Source organism: Apodemus sylvaticus, chromosome 14, assembly GCF_947179515.1.
Source record: "Apodemus sylvaticus chromosome 14, mApoSyl1.1, whole genome shotgun sequence".
Lineage (NCBI taxonomy): Eukaryota > Metazoa > Chordata > Mammalia > Rodentia > Muridae > Apodemus > Apodemus sylvaticus.
In genome coordinates this window covers 60,978,919-60,998,773 of record NC_067485.1, presented here as the reverse complement: position 1 = coordinate 60,998,773, position 19,855 = coordinate 60,978,919, and the positions used below count along the sequence as shown (strand labels likewise).

The 19,855-nt window shown below is 43.6% G+C and overlaps 1 protein-coding gene across 14 annotated transcripts in view; it reads left to right on the top strand.

The window, feature by feature from the left end:
• Kiaa1217 (KIAA1217 ortholog) overlaps positions 1 to 19,855 on the top strand; it is a 295,062-nt gene that overhangs the window by 193,048 nt on the left and 82,159 nt on the right. For 13 of the 14 annotated variants that reach the window (XM_052156787.1, XM_052156786.1, XM_052156785.1 and 10 more), the window contains 2 exons: positions 4,698 to 4,896; positions 8,600 to 8,693. In XM_052156787.1, coding sequence (XP_052012747.1) covers positions 4,698 to 4,896; positions 8,600 to 8,693 — 293 coding nt within the window. Of the gene's footprint in view, positions 1 to 4,697; positions 4,897 to 8,599; positions 8,694 to 17,688; positions 18,005 to 19,855 lie in introns of those variants that run through there. The other variant, XM_052156790.1, reaches the window with a different exon arrangement.

The following is a 19,855-nucleotide window of genomic DNA, read 5'->3' as shown; positions in this document are numbered from 1 at the left end:
TTATTTATTTATTTTATGTATATGAGTACACTGTAGCTATACAGATGGTTGTGAGCCACCATGTGGTTATTGAGATTTGAACTCAGGACCTTTGGAAGAGCAGTCAGTGCTCTTAACCGCTGAGCCATCTCTCCAGCCCACTGCAAGGCAGTTCTAGACAAACCTCACTTGGGGATTGTTTTAGACCCAGCCTTCAGAAATGACTGTAGACTTTTCTTATGGTTTAAGCTAACCCCTGGGGCAGTCGCTATAATTCACATTTGGAGCAAAACATTCCACAATCTGTGATCGGATAGGCCTGAAAGATTTTCTCTGCATGCTAACGAATTTATGACCTCATAGGAACACAGGAGAACTCTTTCCCTAAGGATCTAACATGGGATGGGCAGCAAGAATTACCAGAACTACTCATGCCTCCTACACAAAGATAACATGGGACAGGTTTCTATTACTTTACACGCAAGATGCTGTGAGACTAAGTATGTTATCTAGAAGAGCTTAGAGATCAGATAGTCCCTAACATAAAGTCCTCTTTAGATGACTAATAAATATGTATTAATTCATTCAGTATATATTTATTAAGAACCTACAATAGAGCCCGGAGATGACTTGGCTGTTGAATGTGTACTGTATCAGAAGCAGACACAGGGAATCCCCACAGCAAACTGGCTTCCAAGACTAGTCACATCGGTGCACTCTGGGTTTGATTGTGTGACCCTTCCTTAGTGAACAGCATTCAAGGATGACTCCCTGCATCAGCCTTGGGCTGCCATGTGCATATTCAAACACATACAAATCTATGCATTCATACACATGCATATACCACACACATGAAAGATGGGGGGAAAGACCTATGATACAATAGGCACTTTGATAGATATAAAAAACAAGGACAAAAAAAAAAAACCTTTAAAAGTTCCCTAGTCTTGGGGCTGGTGTAAGGAAGGGCTCAGGGGTTAAAAGAACTTGCTGCTTTTTACAGAAGACCCAAGATCAGTTCCCACCACTCCCATACAGTTGCTTATTAAGGCCCCTGACATCTCCAGTTCCAAGTAATCTGCCACCTTCTTTTGACCTCCATGGGTTTCTGCACCCACATTGTGCTCATAAATCTGACCAGGCACACATATGTACACATAAAAATATAAAAATAAATGTTTTAGAAAGATCTCTATGCTCATGAAATTTATTCTAGCTAAAAGGCCATTTCACCTTTCTAGAACCAAGTCAGAGAACAATACTCCTGCAAAGGCCTGGTTTCCATGCTCTCTGGACGGTCATGATCTATAACAGGATGTGTGTACCCAGCTGGCAGCTGTACTTGACAGCCCGATGTCAATTATGAATTTGTCCCACCTGGAGAGAAATGTTAAGGAACAGAAAGAAAACAAGGGTAGGATATATAGGGAAAGTGGGTGTTGAAATTCTAGGGGGGGCATCCAGGGAAACCCTCACCGAGAAGCTGACTTTGATAGGGACCTGACTGGTGCCATGGAGTGGTATAAACCTAAATGGGAAAATGGGAAATACCTTCCACTGGATTGTCTTAAGTGCTGCTCTGTTGTCCTTTGGTTCCTGGTTCACACTGAGAATGATAACATCTTTCTGATGCTTGGTCCTTCCTCTGGGACTTTCCCCCACCCCTGGGAACCTGCAGGGCCTATCACCATGTGTTTATCAATGCCAAACTTGAGTGTGTTAGGAGTTTCATGTACCCTTTGAGTTTGCGGTATCACAAACCTTAGTTGCAGGGAGGGAAAGATAATCTTATATTCATTCTCTTTTCTTTAGCTTTTTTTTTTTAATCTGTCTGTATTTTTGGTTTTTCCTGTTTTTGGGGGGTTTTTTTTGGTTTTTTTGGGGTTTTTTGGTTTTTTTTTTTTTTGTTTTTTTTTTTGGTGGTGGTGGTGGTGGTAGTTTTTTTTTATTTTATTTTATTTTATTTATTTATTTATTTTGGTTTTTCGAGACAAAGTTTCTCTGTATAACCCTAGCTGTTTGGGTTTTTTTTTTTTTTTTTTTTTTTTGTTTTTTTTTTTTTTTTTTTTTTTTTGGTGGTGGTAGGTTTTTTTTTAATTTTATTTATTTATTTATTTATTTATTTATTTATTTATTTATTTATTTTGGTTTTTCGAGACAAAGTTTCTCTGTATAACCCTAGCTGTCTGTCCTGGAACTCACTCTGTGGACCAGGCTGGCCTTGAACTCAGAAATCTGCCTGCCTCTGACTCCCAAGTTCTGGGATTAAAGGCGTGCGCCACCAGTGCCCGGCTTCCAGTTTTGTTTTTTTTTACTCAACTTTTTTTTTTTCTAGGAAGGAAGATGCCTGATGAAAATCTCGCATCCTCTCTTCTTTCACATTAAAAGCTTTCCTAAAGCATATGAAATGCTTAGAAGTCTGTTAGTATCAAAGACAGAGGTACAGACATTCCTACCTGGTGGCAGATGTTCATACACAGTTCCTGGCTTTTTTCTTTCACAGAATCTCAAGGTCTCTTCCTCTGGGTCACTCAGCTTTCTAGGAAAGTTGCCCTGGTTCTTACAGTAGAGTGGGATGCCCCTGCATTATCCTTTAAGGCTGATCAGCCAAAATCCAATCTTCAGCTAAACTCTTCCATCTTGTTCGATGAACACAGTGAGGAGTTCCTTGGTTGAGTGTGGAGGAAAGGGAAAGATAAACACGTCTCTTGCCATTGGGGAGAAAAGTCACTGAGTGAAGTCTCATCCTTTTATGCCCATCCTCAGAAGAAGCCCGACACCCTGGGGTTTCTTTGCTCCAACTCACTGCATAATGAGTTCTTCCCTTAAAGATGTCAGTGTTAGCTTTCTCTCATCCCCATCTTATCTACTCTCCCCTTTTTAACTCTTCCATGCGGCCCTTTCTTATGTCCTTACTATTTCAGCGTAGCTTCTGGAGGGCACTTTGTTAGGGGAGATGCCATTTTTAACTGGAAAGCATCTGTTTCTTTTTCACTCTCTTCCCACTAACACTCACCCTCCTGTTAGTTTACCCCCCTCCCCCACTGCTTCTCACTAAGACGCAAACTCTAGGAGCCAGATGAAGTCTCCTCATCTTTGATTTAATGTTTTAGTTATCCATGTCCAAATAGCAGCTGAAGCAAGCGTGTGTGTGTGTGTGTGTGTGTGTGTGTGTGTGTGTGTGTGTGTGTGTTTTCTGTCACTATGATAAAATACCCTGACAACGATAGAACTAGGGGGAAAGGGTTTATTTTGTCTTACAATTCCAGAGTGGTAAGAATCCAACATGGTCAGAGAAAACATGACAACAGGAAGGAAGGCATGATAGCAAGAGCAGGAAGCTGAGTGATCACATTTCATCCACACAAAACAAAGAGAAGAGCTAAGGGGGCAGGCTATGAAGCCGCCAATCCTGCCCCCAGTGACGTCTTCACCCTAGCAAGGCTCCACCTCCTAAAGGTCTCATGACGTAACCAGACAGTGCCACTGGCCGGGGAACAAGTGTTTAAACATATGAGCCTGGAGATATTTGATATTCGAACCACAGTAGTAAGAATGGTAACTGAGACTACCAATACCACCATTTATTAGCTTCGAACTCTGCAATTGCAGCAGTGTTTGGTGGGGACATGTCCTATCTGTCGCGGGGCTGGGGAGTCCATGACCAAGATGTTCGTCTAGTGTTCATAGCTGTATAAGAATGTGTTGCTGGAGTGGTCAGACAGGGCTCCCATTCTTCTACATGAGACCTTTCTGGGCTTAGGTTGGAGTCCTCAGATTTTGGGTTCTGCCAGGGAACATCAAACCTTCATCATCAAGAAACAAATCCAAGCAGGGCGGTGGTGGCGCACACCTACAATCCCAGCACTCTGGGAGGCAGAGGCAGGCGGATTTCTGAGTTTGAGGCCAGCCTGGTCTAGAGAGTGAGTTCCAGGACAGCCAGGGCTATACAGAGAAACCCTGTTTCAAAAAAACAAAAAAATCCAAAAAAAAAAAAAAAAGAAAAAAAAAAAAGAAAAAGAAAGGAAAAGAAAAGAAAGAAAAGAAAAGAAACGAAACCAATCCAATGTACCAATCATCAGGTCTTCATTTCCCAGCACACTAGCTAATGTTTCATTGGCTAGTGTGAGACATATGCCCCCTTTGAATTCAGTGGACATTCAGTGATGGAATTTGTGTTCCCCACTTTTTTTAGTATGTCGAAATGCCAGACTCTTGAGGGGGGGTTAATATGATATAAGCATTCAATATCTATACGGAAGGACACAGAAATGTGCTACCATTTCCATTTGCTATGTTCCTGAATGAACTACTAAGATGGAGCACTGAATTGTATACATTGCTATGATGATGTTTCCAGTTAATAAAATACATGCTAAAAATAGCCCCGGAGGGTCAGAGTCTTAAATATATCTTTTCTGAGGATATTGACTATTGTCTTTTGCTATAGGTAATAAGGTTAACTCCTTGTCCTTTTGATTCTAAAAAAGGAGGGAAATGGCCTGTTTTAACCTCTACCCAGACTCCAAAGAATGATCGGGATGCTTATATGATAACCAGATAGTCCATTCTGTAAATTAAGCATCTCCCATTACTTGCTTTTCAAGTTTGTCCCAAACATCTATAACTGCAGTGTGGTAGAAGTGGCTTTAGCCTGTGCTTCATATCCCGTGGTTCTTGCTCTGTCAGCTGATAATTGTGTGTTCCTTTACGTGCAGGCGTTCTCTACCTCCAGTATGGAGACGAAACCAAACAGCTGCGGATGCCGAATGAAATCACAAGCGCAGACACGATCCGTGCTCTCTTCGTAAGTGCCTTTCCACAGCAGCTCACCATGAAGATGCTGGAGTCGCCCAGTGTTGCCATCTACATCAAGGATGAGAGTAGAAATGTCTATTATGAGTTAAATGATGTGAGGTAAGGAGTTACCTTTGGGGGTATTGTTTTAGAGTGTGATCGTCTCCACCTGTTTTATTTTGAGGGTCTTTGACCACTATATTGGGTGTCTAGAGTTTATGCTCAGTCTGAATTTCTCCTCCTCCTGATGACAAGAGTCCAGTCATTATATTTGGCAAGACTGCTGCACACAGATGGGAATTCTCCCTCTGGTTGCCTAGAGTTAAGTACGATGATGAAAACATACTTCTCCCAGGTAGACCTTTGAATGTGTTACTAGTTCTGCCTATATCATAGCTGAAAAGAATAGAAATGTTCCAGCACTGCATTTTATCTAAAAAGCACTAAAACTAAAGCCCAGAGAAGTAGTCAAGATGTGCCAAGAACTAAAGGCATACTTAAAACTGAATTTTTCAAACTCCTCCATGAAATACTCTTTCTCCCATGGCAGAGCCTGTTTTAGGTAATGAGCCTGCTGGTTCTTCACCTGTGCTTCCTATGTTTAAAATGAAGCAGTAGACGCAGTGTGCACAGAGGATGCTGAGAAACAGCCTCGCCTTCCATTTCTAAAACATTCATCCTTTACCTAAAGATGTCGTCATGTACCTCAGGGGCTTTCTCCAGCAAACCCAGTTGGGTAGATTCACAGGAATGCTGGAAGCAAGGGGACCAAAGCCTTGTCATTAACTGCAGTGGAATTGTTCAACCAAAGGACCCTTCTGATCTGTCCCAGACAAACAACCAGAAAAACAGAATCTAAATCTATATAAACATGCGGTTGCTGGTATAGTCCCTAAATATTTTAGAAGTCAAATGATTATATCATGACTAATCTAACCCTTTCCTTTTATGGAATCAGGAACTCAGGTGCATCAAAGTTAAGGGTCTTATTCAAGAGCACACAACCAATTAAACAGTTAAAAAACCAAGCACACACTCATACACGCACACACACACACACACACACACACACACACACACACACACCAATCCTGACTGTTCACATGCTCAGCCCAAATCATGAGGGGCAGGATCCAGGCTCTCTGGTCCCCACCCGGGGATATCAGGCTCTGCTGTTTCTTCACCGTGGAAAGATCGAGGAGCACTTTGTAAAACTGCCTGCAGAACACGAATGCAGGTTGATCCATATCTAACAGCGATCCCAGATGACTGACGGAGGCATGTGCCAAGGTGTATGAGTAATTTAGGGCTTTCAGAATTTGACACATGCCCCGAGCTACAGGTGCTACATCTGTTGTGCAACTTCCTGCTTTTGGAAAACAGGTTTAAATATTTATGATCACTGAAAAGTCATGCTTATTTTTTTTAGATAAATTATTAATCAAGCTGTCACCATTTTTTTTTAATTTGCAAAACATAAACCTAAACTGGAGCAGCTACTTGTAATAATAGAAAGTCCATGCAGCACTTTCACACGGACAGAGCGCTTCAAGACAGTTGCCTTGCGTTTCTGCATTTACATGGAGTGGCACTGAGAGACGGCAGTAGCGACTGAGGGTGAAAATAAGCAAAAGCACGTGATTATTGATTATCTGGCTGAAAGGATGTGATTGGGAGTGGCTGGGCTATGCTCACTTTCAGCCTATATAAACATTTTCATGTGGCCATGAGTTACCATTTTCCATGGCTTGTCCCAAGACATAAGACACAGCTCCTGGGGCTTGGTTTTGCATTCTTCAGAAACGTCAGGAGGAGACACAGGAAGAGCCAAGGTGGAGAACAGTCATGGTCTTCCTCAATGGAAATCCAGCTGATAAAACAACTAAAAGCAGTGCTTGCTGAAAGAGAGATGCCTTTTAAGCACTAATAATTTGAGAGAAGAGCATTTGCCTGCCAAGAGCAATTTCATGGACTCCCATACAGTCACATACACCACACAAACTAATAACGCTCAAATACATTTTCTGTGCCATTTGTTTTTTATTGCAATAATGATAACTTGTTGATCCTTTGCCTGCCATTTTCTCTCCTTAGATTGTTTTTCAATTTCTTGAATTTAAGTGTGAAAAAAAAATGAGTCTAAAAGTGTTCAAGATAAAATATTTGGCTTTGGTAACTATATTATTAACTCTAAATGATCATATGTATGTTCCTCATAGTACCATTTGATTTTTACCTTTAGTAGTTTTTTTTACCACAAACATTATATAATACATTAAAAAAAAAAAGACTATCAGGTAGGCCTTAACTAAAGACAATGGCTTTAATCGTCTGAAATTATGGAATTCCCATTCACGTCTTTCTGTGTTCTTGAAGTCAGAGCCTATTTCCTGGCCAGGTGACTCGTTCCTTATTGTGTTGGCTTCATCAGGGAGGTTCTGAGGAGAGCTCAGGTCAGGCTGCTGTAGAACAATAATGCCATAAACACAGTCTGGCCTTTTGCTGTTGGCTCATTTCAGATGAACTTGTTTCTAAGTTAATCATAACCAAGCTCATATATTTTAAATACATTTACAACCGCAGAAAGCCTTTCTTAAGGCTTACTGAGTAAGATTCTCAGGTTCATCACGTTTCATATGTGACATCTGCTAGCCAGAGGCAGGGATCTTTTCATGACCCACTGCGTCCTAACTGCTGGCTCTCTCTCTCTCTCCTTTTTGCATTAACTTGGCCCCTGTTAGTAACTAGGGCTGCCTGTTCCCTCCTCTGAGCTCACTTCTAATGAGCTATTCGACACGTGAAGCCCCGTGCAGGCTAGGACTGGTTAGTGCTTCAAAGCAATGACTGGTGGATATTTAGAGAGAAACAAGACTCATCCAACAACCCTCCACTTCATTTAAAGCGAAAACACGACCTAAGGATTCCAAGGGTTGTGTTCAGCCCACAAAGTGCAAGAACACCTACAAGAAAGAAATTGTCTGCCTACCCACACCCACTCAGCTCCAGACACCATCGGATAGATGGGCTGGGGTGGGGGGGCTACAGGTGACCCTTGCGGAAGAGCCTAAGGAGAGAGAAGGGCTTCTTCTTGCATGGGCCACTCTCATGTGATTTGAAGGTAGGCTTTGAGCCGGGTGTTGGACCCATCCCCTTCTTCAGTCTGATTTCTTGGCTCTAAGAACTGGGATCAAAAGCAGAAACGACTCAATATGTTATATTTCCTTTGCGTTTCAATGTGTATGGAGGCAAGTATTTTTAAAAATGCACTGTGGGAGGAAAAGAATGCATTGTTAAACATGCGGGGCTAGGTCTCTTTGATATTTTCCTACATTCTATACACATTTTGTTTCCCTTGCTGAGCATGTTTGAAAGCAAAGAAAAATCATTTTTGTGTGTACATTCATTGGAAAAGGAGGAATGTTTAAACGAAGTAAACAATTAAATACTTAAATATTAACCGGGTCTCTTGAAGGGATGGTAAATACTGGAGTTTTGCTGCTTTTGAGAGTGTTCTTTTTCTGCACTCTGAAGCCTGGAAGCAAGTTCTTGTTACCTGATATCTATGGGTGGATGTTAATACTGTAAGAATAACATGTTCCCTAGGAACAAGGGAAGGGAAGAAAAGCCAGAGTCATTTTTATTCTTCTTTTTCTTATTTATCTTTGCCCATGTTATGGTGAAAAGACTTTGCCTGGTTTATGGTAGACAATGGCAGAGCGTCTGTCTGTGTCTTTTGCCTGATTATTTAAGGACAGGGAGAGGAAATGACCAGAGTCAGCTCCATCTGTCTGTCTGCCATACTGATGGATGTATTTGATTCCAGGAATATCCAAGACAGATCCCTTCTCAAAGTATACAACAAGGATCCTTCCCATGCGTTTAACCACATGGCGAAAGCCGTAAACGGAGACGTGAGGGTGAGTACGCTCTTCTGGTTCTGACTGTATTCCCAGCTCACACTGCCTGCTCTCACACCCGACTACCGTGGTTCCCAGGTTCGTGCTGTTCATCTCACCTGGTGACTTATTATTTGTTCATTGGTAAAGCAATCATGTTTCCCGGTTATTTGGAGCAAAGGGATAGGACTGGGGCGGGTCTGCCTTCATTCGCTAAGCATGGATTTTCTTTTTCGTTTCTATCCCTTTGCTTGTGTATTTTAGTAGTGTCACCCAAATGCTAGCAAGAGCCCTTTTGGCTGTTTTGGAGGCTCAACCCTAAGCACAGAGTTGAGATAAATCATCACTCCAAAGATATCAAAGATATCCAAAAGGTCTTCTATATAGGTATCCTTGCTGTGTAATGCGTTAGCTTACCTAGAGAATCTGTTGCAATATTTTCACTCAGTAAAAAGAGGACAAACAAACAAAAACAACAAGTGCATGAGTTATGTGGAAAGCAATTCTTGTTCCCAGAGTAGCCAGCACCCTCATCCTACTGTTCACTCCCTAACTCAGGGCTGTTTGCTCTGAATAGTAAATATTACCCAATCTCTGAACCATGTTGAAGGAAGAATATAAATTCCTACATGATTTGGGAGCTGAACTCTCTAGATTTAGGTCATCTCAGGAGATTACCCAAATATTTATAACACTTAGTTTTGTTTGGAAGGAAAAAGTTCTGGAAAACTACGAAAAGAGCCTGAAGATCGAATTAGGGCCAGTCCGCTGGGAACTGATGTGTAGCTAAAATAAAGGTGGGGGATAAGAAAGAAATCAGTTTTTCACAGTGCATCCCTTCTCCAGTACATGCGCAAGCGTGCATACAAACACACCTACAAGACACTGGAGTTCACCTTGAAAAAAGCCATACTTTTTACTGTCAGTGAAATCTAGGCGTCACTTCCTGTTGCACTCCAGGGAGTGAGCTGTTGTAAGTGTCCTCGCATTGCACATGACTTTCTTTTTGCTGCTGTATCAAATGATGGCAAATTTAGTGCAGTAAAACAACATGTGTTCGCAGCCGTGTGTGTCCAGAGTCTGCAGAGAGCAGGAGTATTACCCATCTAAAGGTATAAGGACTGGCCGGTCATGAGGAATCCTTTTCTAAAGACAAACTCTCTAGACTCTCTAGACACACTCTCTCTCTCTCTCTCTCTCTCTCTCTCTCTCTCTCTCTCCCCCTCCACCTCCCTCCCTCCCTCCCTCTCCCCCCTCTCTTTCTCTCTCTGTGTGCGTGTGTTGGGGGGCACTATTTTCTGGTCGTCACCCATATTGATTTGCAACCCTCTCTCTTCAATGCAAGTAAAATTTCCTTCTGGTCCTGCTTCTATGATCAAATCTCTCATCTTCCATTGTCCACTTTTAAAGACACTTTGCAATTAACATGAACCCACCTGACACCCTGTGAAAATCCCCCTACTTCCACGTAGACTGCACAGCAGCCTAATGTCCCTTACCCTTGTAACCCAGCGTCACAGGTGCAGAGCATTAGGATGCAGAATCTGTGGAGAATCAACTACAGCTCTGCCTTCCACGTAGGGCATGTGAGTTTAAAACCAAGACAGGGCTCAGGAGATTCAACTGACGGCTCTAACAGAACTTCTGAAAAATCTGAATTGCAACTGAGTCAAGGCCCAGTGTGGCCAGAGGCCACCATTTTGCAGGGAAAGGCCTATTAGGCTCTTAGCCTCTCCTGCCTCCCGCCCTATGTATGCAATAGTAGGAGTGGTGCTACCTAAGAAAGATCTAGAATTTTGAGATTTGTTCTTAGCCAGTTACACTTTAAATGCAAACCAGAGCCATGTGAAGACAGTCGGCCATGCTGTTAGTGGGGCTTAGGCGGACATTATGAGACCCTCCCCAGTCAGCTCTGCTGAGCTCTTTCTGGGGAATATATGGAAGTCTTTGCCCCTTGAATAGCTTTAGTTTTAATGCACCAGCCTTCCTTCCACCTGCAGTTCTGCCATACTTAGAGTTGTTTCTGTTACGCGGTGTCCTTCTCCAGATAGGCACTCCATCATTGTTTCCAGGAACACTGTGTATGACTTAGCAGGACACCTGTTTCAACTCTTAAGCAGATGCTGTGCCTACACAGGACTGGAGGTGGGGACCAGGAACATCAAATATTAACCAGATGTATGGACTCTGTTAGGATGCAGAAGATTTGCTCTGGACGCCACCAGATCCCTTCTGAGCTTTTGCTTGTGGGTAAAGCATAACGGATTCCTTTCTGGATTGTTCACAGCCTACTTCAGCTACCAGGTGTGTGTGTGTATGTGTGAGAGAGAGAGAGAGAGAGAGAGAGAGAGAGAGACAGACAGACAGACAGAGAGAGACAGAGAGAGACAAAGACAGAAACAGAGAGACTCCTTTCTGGATTGTTCACAGCCTACTTCAGCTACCAGGTGTGTGTGTGTGTGTGTGTGTGTGTGTGTGTGTGTGTGTGAAAGAGAGAGAGAGGGGGGGGAGAGGGAGAGGGAGAGAGAGACAGAGACAGAGAGACTCCTTTCTGGATTGTTCACAGCCTACTTCAGATACCAGGTGTGTGTGTGTGAGAGAGAGAGAGAGAGAGAGACAGAGAGACAGACAGAGACACAGAGAGAGAAATGAGGGTGGGTGGGAGGGGAGAATATGAAGAGAAAGAGAAGGAGGGAGGGGGGGAGGGAGAGTGTGTATGTGTGTGTGTGTGTGTGTGAGAGAGAGAGAGAGACAGAGACAGAGACAGACAACAAATGTTTACAACGTAGTTAGCAGAAAAACCCTTGTATTTTCTGAGTAAAGATTACTCAGAAAGGAGAAATATGAAAAGCTCTTCCAGAAACATGTGTGAAGCCTGTAAGTGAGACCCTCTTCCCAGATTTCAGAAACTTTTTAAAGATGTGGAAACTTTTCCAAGTCTCATCCTTGGTCTCTGTGAGTTGGAGCTGTCTCTTCTCTCCCGATGAATGGACTGCATTGCTAAGCCCGGCCTGCGGTCCAGCTGTGAGGCGTCACTGCTTGTGATGAGGAACAGAGAGAGGATCAGTTGCTATTGTGGAGCAACCCAAGCTGCATGATAGACCAAGGCGCTAGCTACATCCTCTTGTGTGTTGGCACAGTGTGTGAGGCCTTGAAGGGGTTCAGTGATAAGCACCCACATGCTGCGACAGGAAGGAAATTCTAGCTAGCCCGTATAAAACATGCAATCCAGGTATTTCATTTATAAGCTGTAAGCCTAGATTGGGCAGATTTTCAAACTATTCTAACTTAACACCCTAGCCAACTGTCCCTTGTGACTTGCTGTTTCTCCTGGCCATGTGCTCTCGGTCCATCCCCTCTCATGGTGGCTTCCTCCTCTTCCTCTGTGTCCTTTCTCCTTTTCCCTCTCTCTATGACCTCCAGCCAGGCAACTGAAAACTCATCCACATCTATCTACTGCTCAATCACAGGCTTTAGTCTCTATGGTCAGTTAATTTGGAGAGCAAGGCTATATAGCATCACTTTGTAGAGCATTTAGCGTCTGAATGAGAGCAGCCCCAAACCACCGCTTTACAACAAGCATCAGTCACAGCAGCTTCCGGGATGTCCTTGGACTTCACTCACCAGCCTTCAGAGACAGCCTGGGCCAGACCTGCAGGCTGACTACTCCTTCCCAATAAACATGCATATGAAAAAGACATGAATTGGAACAAGTAGAGCAGCTGTAGCAGTAATGCCTGCATTCTGCAGTGACCTCCAAGATTTTCCTTAAACAAGGACTTTAATACCTCGCCTTTGAGTCTGAAGAAATGTCAGACTGTGCATCTGCAAGTTACATACAGGCAATTCTCCCAGAGAGGTTTTATGATTGAATGGTGTGACCCAGGAAGCAAGTTAGACCAAAGTATTAACTCTGAGGTTATGGACCTCTGAGTGCACATGGAATTTATGTTGGTGAGGAAGCAGACATCTAGTTGTTCCCTTAACATGTAGCTCAGCATTGCTGAGGCCTTTCTGTCTAATGAGACTCGTTCTTGGCTAGAGTTGAACATACCTAAATGGACATCTGAGCCTGCTGATTCTTTCCGCGTGGGTGTATAGCAACTCAATCTAATTTAGTCACATGGTTTTTGTTCCTTACATCAGGTAGGTTTGATAATTTAATTCCCAGGACAGCGGCCCCACCAAATGGAGCATGCCTTCTGAATAACTTATGTGTGCTCATTCACAAATTATATGTACCTCAAAGGTCATCCATTCTGTTGTGTGGCTCTCAGAGGGGACTTCCAGCTTCCTGTTCACAAATCCTGATGGTTATCTTATGATGTAGGGCTTCTCTATTTCTTGTGTACATTGATATTATTTCCCAGGATTCTCTGCTATCATTGTGAAATGTTTTCTGCCTACTGTGGATCTTACGCCTCTGTCTTTAATCTTTTACTTGAATGCAGACAACCACTAGATTTGCATTTAGGACACACTCCCCAGAATTAACCCCTCATCTTGAATTAACGACCAATACTCAAGTCAGTTGCTGCTTCCCAGTTGTTTTCTATTTGAGCCTTGTGTGTGACTCCGAGGAACAACAGTCTCCTTAGAAACCAATGGCTTCCATTCCACACCAGGCTAAATTCTTTGCCTACATCCAAACACAGCCTAGCTTCCCTTATTCAGCAGACTTTTCTGTTACAACCCTTTGGCATTGCCTCTATTAATATTTCTGTAAATGCTAATTTGTAAGCTTTTATTAGGCACTTGCAAGTATGATTTCATTTCATCCTAAGACGAAACTTTGAATCAGACATTGGTGTAGGTCCATATCTGACTTGGTGACAAACACTTGTCTGTGTTAAGCAGTTGTTCATTTAGAGGAACGGGGCGCTAGTGAGCAGGAGGCTAGCTTCCTAGTCAAGGCACTTAGCTCACTTCCGCTGTTTTAACTGCAGTGCTCACATTTCACAGCCTCTCCGTTCTTCCTATGTTAAGTGTTTCCTCTTCCTGGTGTCTGGAGGGCTGTACGTCTCCATACATGTCTGCCTGCTGTGGTTGGAGTGTATTCCCTAAAGGCTCATGTATCAGAAGTGGGACCTGCAATGTCATGGTTGTGAGACGTGGATTATTAGAGGTCTAGTGAGAAGTGATTGGGTCCTCAGGGAACCAATGCAAAAAAGGATTCATTTAGTTCCCCAAACCAGGTCAGTTAGGGCAGCCGTGGCCATCATAGAGTGAGGCCATTCACCTGCTGGGTGCCTGCCTTACCTGACCAGCACCGTTTCTGCTCCTTTGCTATACTGTCTTAACAGATTTGCCCTCACCATTCACCTGCATTACGCTATCTAGATGCCCTAGCCAACAGAATGAGGGTTGGGATCAACAGCAACACGCACCCAGGGAAAAAAAATGCTGTCCTCATATATGTTGATATAGCCACACAAAAAGGACTGTCTTCTCCTTTTCTACATTAAAGGACAGCCTTCTCATTCTTTCCTGTAACAAACTACCAGTGTCTGGAAGCAGAGAAGTGCTCCGGGTTTTAAGGCCGTGCTACGAGACTGGGTGTTCATGCAGAGGAGGACAATGAGCCAACTGTAGGCAGCTTCAAAGCGATTCGGGAGGTTTTAACAGAAGATATTAAGGGACAACTGGCAACTGTACGGGTTACAATAACAGGTTGGCTTAAAACAATGAAGCTTACTAAAGTATCTACCTGTTAAATGACATGGTGAAGGGCCTTTTCTTTAAAACCACTCCAACAATGGAAGAAAAAAAGTTGAGGAAGCAGCCTTGAAAAACTTAAATCAGTAACAGGGTTTCATTACGTTTTTTTTTTTTTTCTGTCTTTTTATGTTTTAAAGTTGCCACAGTAAAATGTTTTAAAAGTAATTAAAACTAAGAACCGCTTTCAGAACTTAAATGAAAGACTGTTCACCCTGCCAAGCTTCTAAATGTTCTTGATCCCACTTCTCTTTCAGGGACAAGCGGACACATTCTTGTCCTGTTCCAACCCTTTGGGTCATGTTCACTTTATCCCGCAGAGGGTATGTCTCTTAAAGGCACAGATCATAACGTGCTCTCCTCTGTATCTCCCTGAAAGCCACTGTGGCATCTGCAGGGGCAGTGGGCGTGGAGTGCGGGCGTGGCCCAGGGCGAGAAGTGCTACGGTGCTACAGATGCTGTGATGTTCATTTTCCATCCTTTGTGAGGACCCGCTGTAAAAATATCCTCAGTCTCATTCCCAAGAATAGTTCCCTTCTCCTGGTTTATTTTTATCATGTGGACACTGGGAGCCTTGTACATGATCATTTTCCTTCTTTGTATTGCTACCCAAAGCTTAGAATTACATTTGTGGCCCACCCACAGCAAGAGTGCCGGCATTTGCAGGCTGTAGTTTGTGTGCTGGCGTTGTTCCTGGTCTCCCTCTTTAATGTCACTGTTTTTCTTCTTCCTCTCGTCAGATATTCCACTTGCCTTTTTTTTTTTTTCTTACAGGATTATAATAATTCATGTGAGTGGTATTAGTTTCTCCGTAGAATCTATCCAGACATAAATAGTGTTTTCTGGGTACCATTGTTCCTGATGTCAGATCACAGTGCCTGCCGTGTCTGTGGAGTAAGCAGCATGGGGAAGTACTTTATATTTTAACTAGGTCTCAAGTCAATAACTCTGCAAAATAGGTGTGCTGACTCCAGTTTTCTCAGATGCTAAATCAGAGGCCAGAGGCGCCGTTCCTCAGCTCACACAGCTGGCAGACACCAGACTCCAGATCGGAGCCTGCTTTCGTCAGCTTCTGTGTATTCCGCCCAAGCTTTCCTTCCGTCATATTTACATGTAAGCATTACAAGTTATGAAGTGGTATTGCTAGTAAGATGTCAAAACACACAAAATAATATTTCATTCATTCATTCATTCATTCATTTCTTAACACAGTTGCATATCTATTCCAAGGCATCTCCTTCGTTTCCTCTGTCCCATCCAGTTCTCTGATGATGACATAAAAGATAATCACAGCAAAAAGAAAAAAAGGATGCAAGGGAGGGAGGAAGGGAGGGAAGGAAGGGGAGAGTTAGTTATATAGGGAGGGTGAAGAGGAAACGGCCAAGCTGCTCTGGTTGAGATGAAAGTTTTGGATGTAGGGGGACTCAGATAACACTGTAGGAGTGGAAGAGAAGAGACTGGCCCAGGCAGGCAAGCATCAGAAGGCTCGCACGCTCGCACGCTCGCCCTTTAGACTGTTCCTTTGTCAGTGGGCTCTGCCCAAGCCATCCAGTCCTTCTACCTGTTCAGTGGCAGTGGTATTAGAAACTGATGTTCATGGTGCACCGACTCTGCGCCTGGCACCTTGTTCAGTATTTTGATTGTATTCACTTCTATTTGATTTTCATATTATGAGAGAGAAATCTGCACGCGTGTGCAGACACACACACACACACACACACACACAGAAGCTAGTTAATCAGCCCATCTAGTACCACAGTTAGAGATGCAGACAGAGTCAGGCAGAACTCAAGAGCTAGTTTCTTAATTGCCTCTGTGGTCATCACCATGTCCCTGGGCTCCGTCATCAGCGGCTATGGGCTGTCTCCACATCTGTGAGCCATCTCTTTTCCTGAAGACCTAGCTCAGGAGCGACTCTCTTCATCACCAAACCTTTCATTCCCTTCCTTTTCTACATCACTGTGTTTTCTTACAACGTCCATGGATAGCCCTTCACCCCCATCCTCTTAGCGCTCTCCTCTCTTCCCTACACTGTAGTTACCGACAGTCTTCTGAACATTACATTCCTCGGAGACCAGGTTTCTATTTTACTCATCTCCAGACTCCCTGCGGCTCTCTCAGTATCCCATTCTGCACAGATCCTCACTGAATGCAGACATGGAAAATGTTACTTAGGTCAGCATTTTCCTATCAAGCATCCTGGTAATGCTTTATCTACTAAGGTCAATACAATGGTCTATAAATGAGGCTGTTGGTGGTTTTCAGCCCATTCCCAGTGAGAAGCAAGAACGCCTGCCCGCCTCTCCATTCCATCACTGCAATTTGACAATGGTTATTTTCCCTGGAGTTGAAGATGAGAATAACAGTATGGGGGAGTCTGGCTTTCTCAGAGGCAGTAAGTGATAGCAGGAAATGCACATTTGTCAGCCTTTATCCTCCTCAAAAGAGGGAGTTCCAGGAGTTGACTCACCCTCCGTAGAAAGTGAGCTAACTCTCCAGTAAACAGACCTAAATAAGAAACCGCATATTGCTATGTGCATAATTCCTGAGGACAAAATTGCCTTTAGACAGAGTAGGCTATTGCCATTTTGAACTTATAACATATCTTCAGACTTATAAACTAAGCATCGTGGTTTTACAACAGTGAGCATCACCCCACCGTTATAAAATGTCACAGAGCTCTGCTGGTTCCACTAGAGCTGTGGAAGCAGTTCTATCCACCAGTCATGCTTTCTGAGGGTCCTGAAGCTGTAACAATAAACAAAGCAGATGTTGTGGCCACCGGTCCCAGACCTGGCCCATCAGGAGCTCAGAATAGCCAGCACTCGGCTCTGAGATAGACATCTGTCATTCTTCTCATCAGCTCCAGGCTGTGCGAAAACAGCCCTTCATTCTGTCATTGTCAGTGAGCACTGTGGGGACTTGGTTATGATCAGTGTGCCCCAGGATGGCCCATTGACCTGTGCCTTTCGGATGAGCGTGTCACACATGATGAGGAATTACTCTTCCTGCAGTGACTAACCAGCCTGCACATTTTAATGCATGGTCTGTCCCCCACTTCTGCCCACTGTGTTCTCAGGTCTTCGGTTTTTTCAGACGCAGGGAGGGCTACACGCACATCAGACAGGCAGCTTTCAACGGGCGCAGGTCTCATCTTTCCTGGCGCACGGCCGCCTGCCTTTTCCTTACACATTTTTTTTTGTCATTGAGAGGTTATGACAACATGAGCCATGTTGTATTTATAAACATCACGTGTTTCCTTGATCTGGCTGCAGTTTCTGCCAGACAGCACACAGGGAAGAAACATTTCTAGTTGGCTCGGCATTGGTTTTCGTTAGGCTGATTTCCGGAACAGGAAAATAATGCATTCCTGCAGCTTTAGCTCTCGGAGAGAAGTAATACCTCTGAATGTCCGTGAAATGGTTTTAACAAGGGTGGCTCTTGCTCCTTTAAACCACATGTTTTGACTAAAAGCTTCCTTCTGTAAGAAAGCAAAGCTTAGCATTTAGTCACCATGAAGACACAGAGCTGGAAGCATTGGACAGACGGGTGGTTCTGAGGTCTCTGCGAGTCTAGAAAGTTTCTCCTAGAAAAGAACAGACCACGGAAGATGAAAGGTAAGATCTGATCTGCCTCTAAAACAGGCTGCGATCCTTCGAGACTCCTCTGTCCGGGCTCTGGCACTGACTGTATCCTTTTCTCTGTCGTGAAGAGGCTAATGTATTCACTCCAGTGAGGAACTGGAGTGGGAGGTTTTATAGGAACTTCTTGCATGCTGCTTTGAAAGCGATCTCATTGATATTGGAATTGCTCCATTTTTAAAGATCCCCTTTTGATTCCACTGGGACTGTCTCTGATATGCAGATAGATCCGTGATCCAGGAGCCCGTTTCTGTTTAACCTTGTAGTTTAGCAAAGGTTTTGAAGGGTCTGCGCAGTTTGCATGAACTCTTTCACTTATGGGTTTGTGGCAGTCTTCGGTAGTTTCTTAAAGATGTTGTCTTTCATTCAGTTCTGAGATCAGGGGAGAGAAGTGAAGAGAAATGAGAGGAAGCTGTGTGTGGCTTGTAGCATTCTGGGGAAGTTTTTCCTGGCAAATTCATCTTAAATTCTTTAATAAGAAGATATCAGTTTAAGCTTATGAAGGACTGCTGAACAAGTGTCTAGTTTTTAAACAGCCTGTTATGTGGAGTTTAATGATTACCTGGAAGCCGCTGAAAGAAATTATGTTTACCTGTGACAATGGTTCTGTGTGACATCACGTTATGGAGTACTTTTAAATGAATTGAATGTGCGACATTGCCCTTTTAAGCTCGTCAGCGTCATCTTAAAGGAACACAAACCTTCACGGATCTGCCCATCTCTACTGGAGTGTTTTGATCCCACCTTATAGATTAGTTGTAGACATTGTCATGCGATATGATCTTCATTCCATTTACCATTTCATATAGTCAACATAGTAGCCATGGGGTATAAATACTGATACCCATTTTTAAGATTGGAAAACTGAGGCTGAGGGAGATGAAAGTAACAAGATCACACAGTACTAAGCAGCAGAGTTGAGATGTTACCCCAGGCTTTCCCTCCCAGAGCCTTTGTGTCTTCCCGCGACACTGCTTGGCCTCACCAATCCCTGAGCACTTCCCTGCAGACAGCTTCTATTGGGAATAGAGAAATTGTCATATTTACTCGGTATCAAAATATTATCTTGAGTTGCGGAAGGTTTTGTTGTTCTTGTTGTTTGGGGGCGGTGTGTGTGTGTGTGTCTCGTTTATTTGGTGTTTTGTAATTTGGGAGCCTTCAAAGCCTGAAACTATTTCAGGCTGATGTTCTGTTTACCCTGGGGCCAGGTTACAAGTTAAGGTGAGGGCAGACACCCACCACACTGTGGCTGTTGCCGGTTTCTACTGTTTCCTTTCCACAATCGCTAAGTTGTAGGGGGGAGGGGAGAACAAAACAAAAAACAAAACCACCCGTGTTTGTTTGTGGGACAGAGCAGAATCTGTGAGTTTGGTGTGGAGCTGAGTCTTTACTAATGAATATTGAAGGGGAATCTGAGGTTAAGGCTGCAGGCTTTGCTTTAAACCTTCTCCAGTGCTCTGCCTAGCTCCTCCAGAAGATACAGAGGTGAGCTCAACAGCGGAAAATACCTAGTGATTTGTTATGCAAAGTTCTCACCAGGGATGCAGCTGCTCACGTGACACAGGTTTGGGGTTTCAGCATCAAGGCAGCCTGCCTCCGACTCTATTGAGCAAATTAGGAACATTTCAAAGCGAAGCTCCTTCTGTAGATTAATATATACTATGTTGTTGTTGTTGTTGTTGTTACTTTTAAATCCGGGGTTGACCAAAAATCCAGCCCACCTAAATATCACCAAGAAGCTGCTTGGTTTCTCTGCAGCTGCTCAGCAGCCCCACCCATCCAGAGCCTCTGCCTCTGTTGGCTGGAGAGGTTTGGCCCCACCCCTCT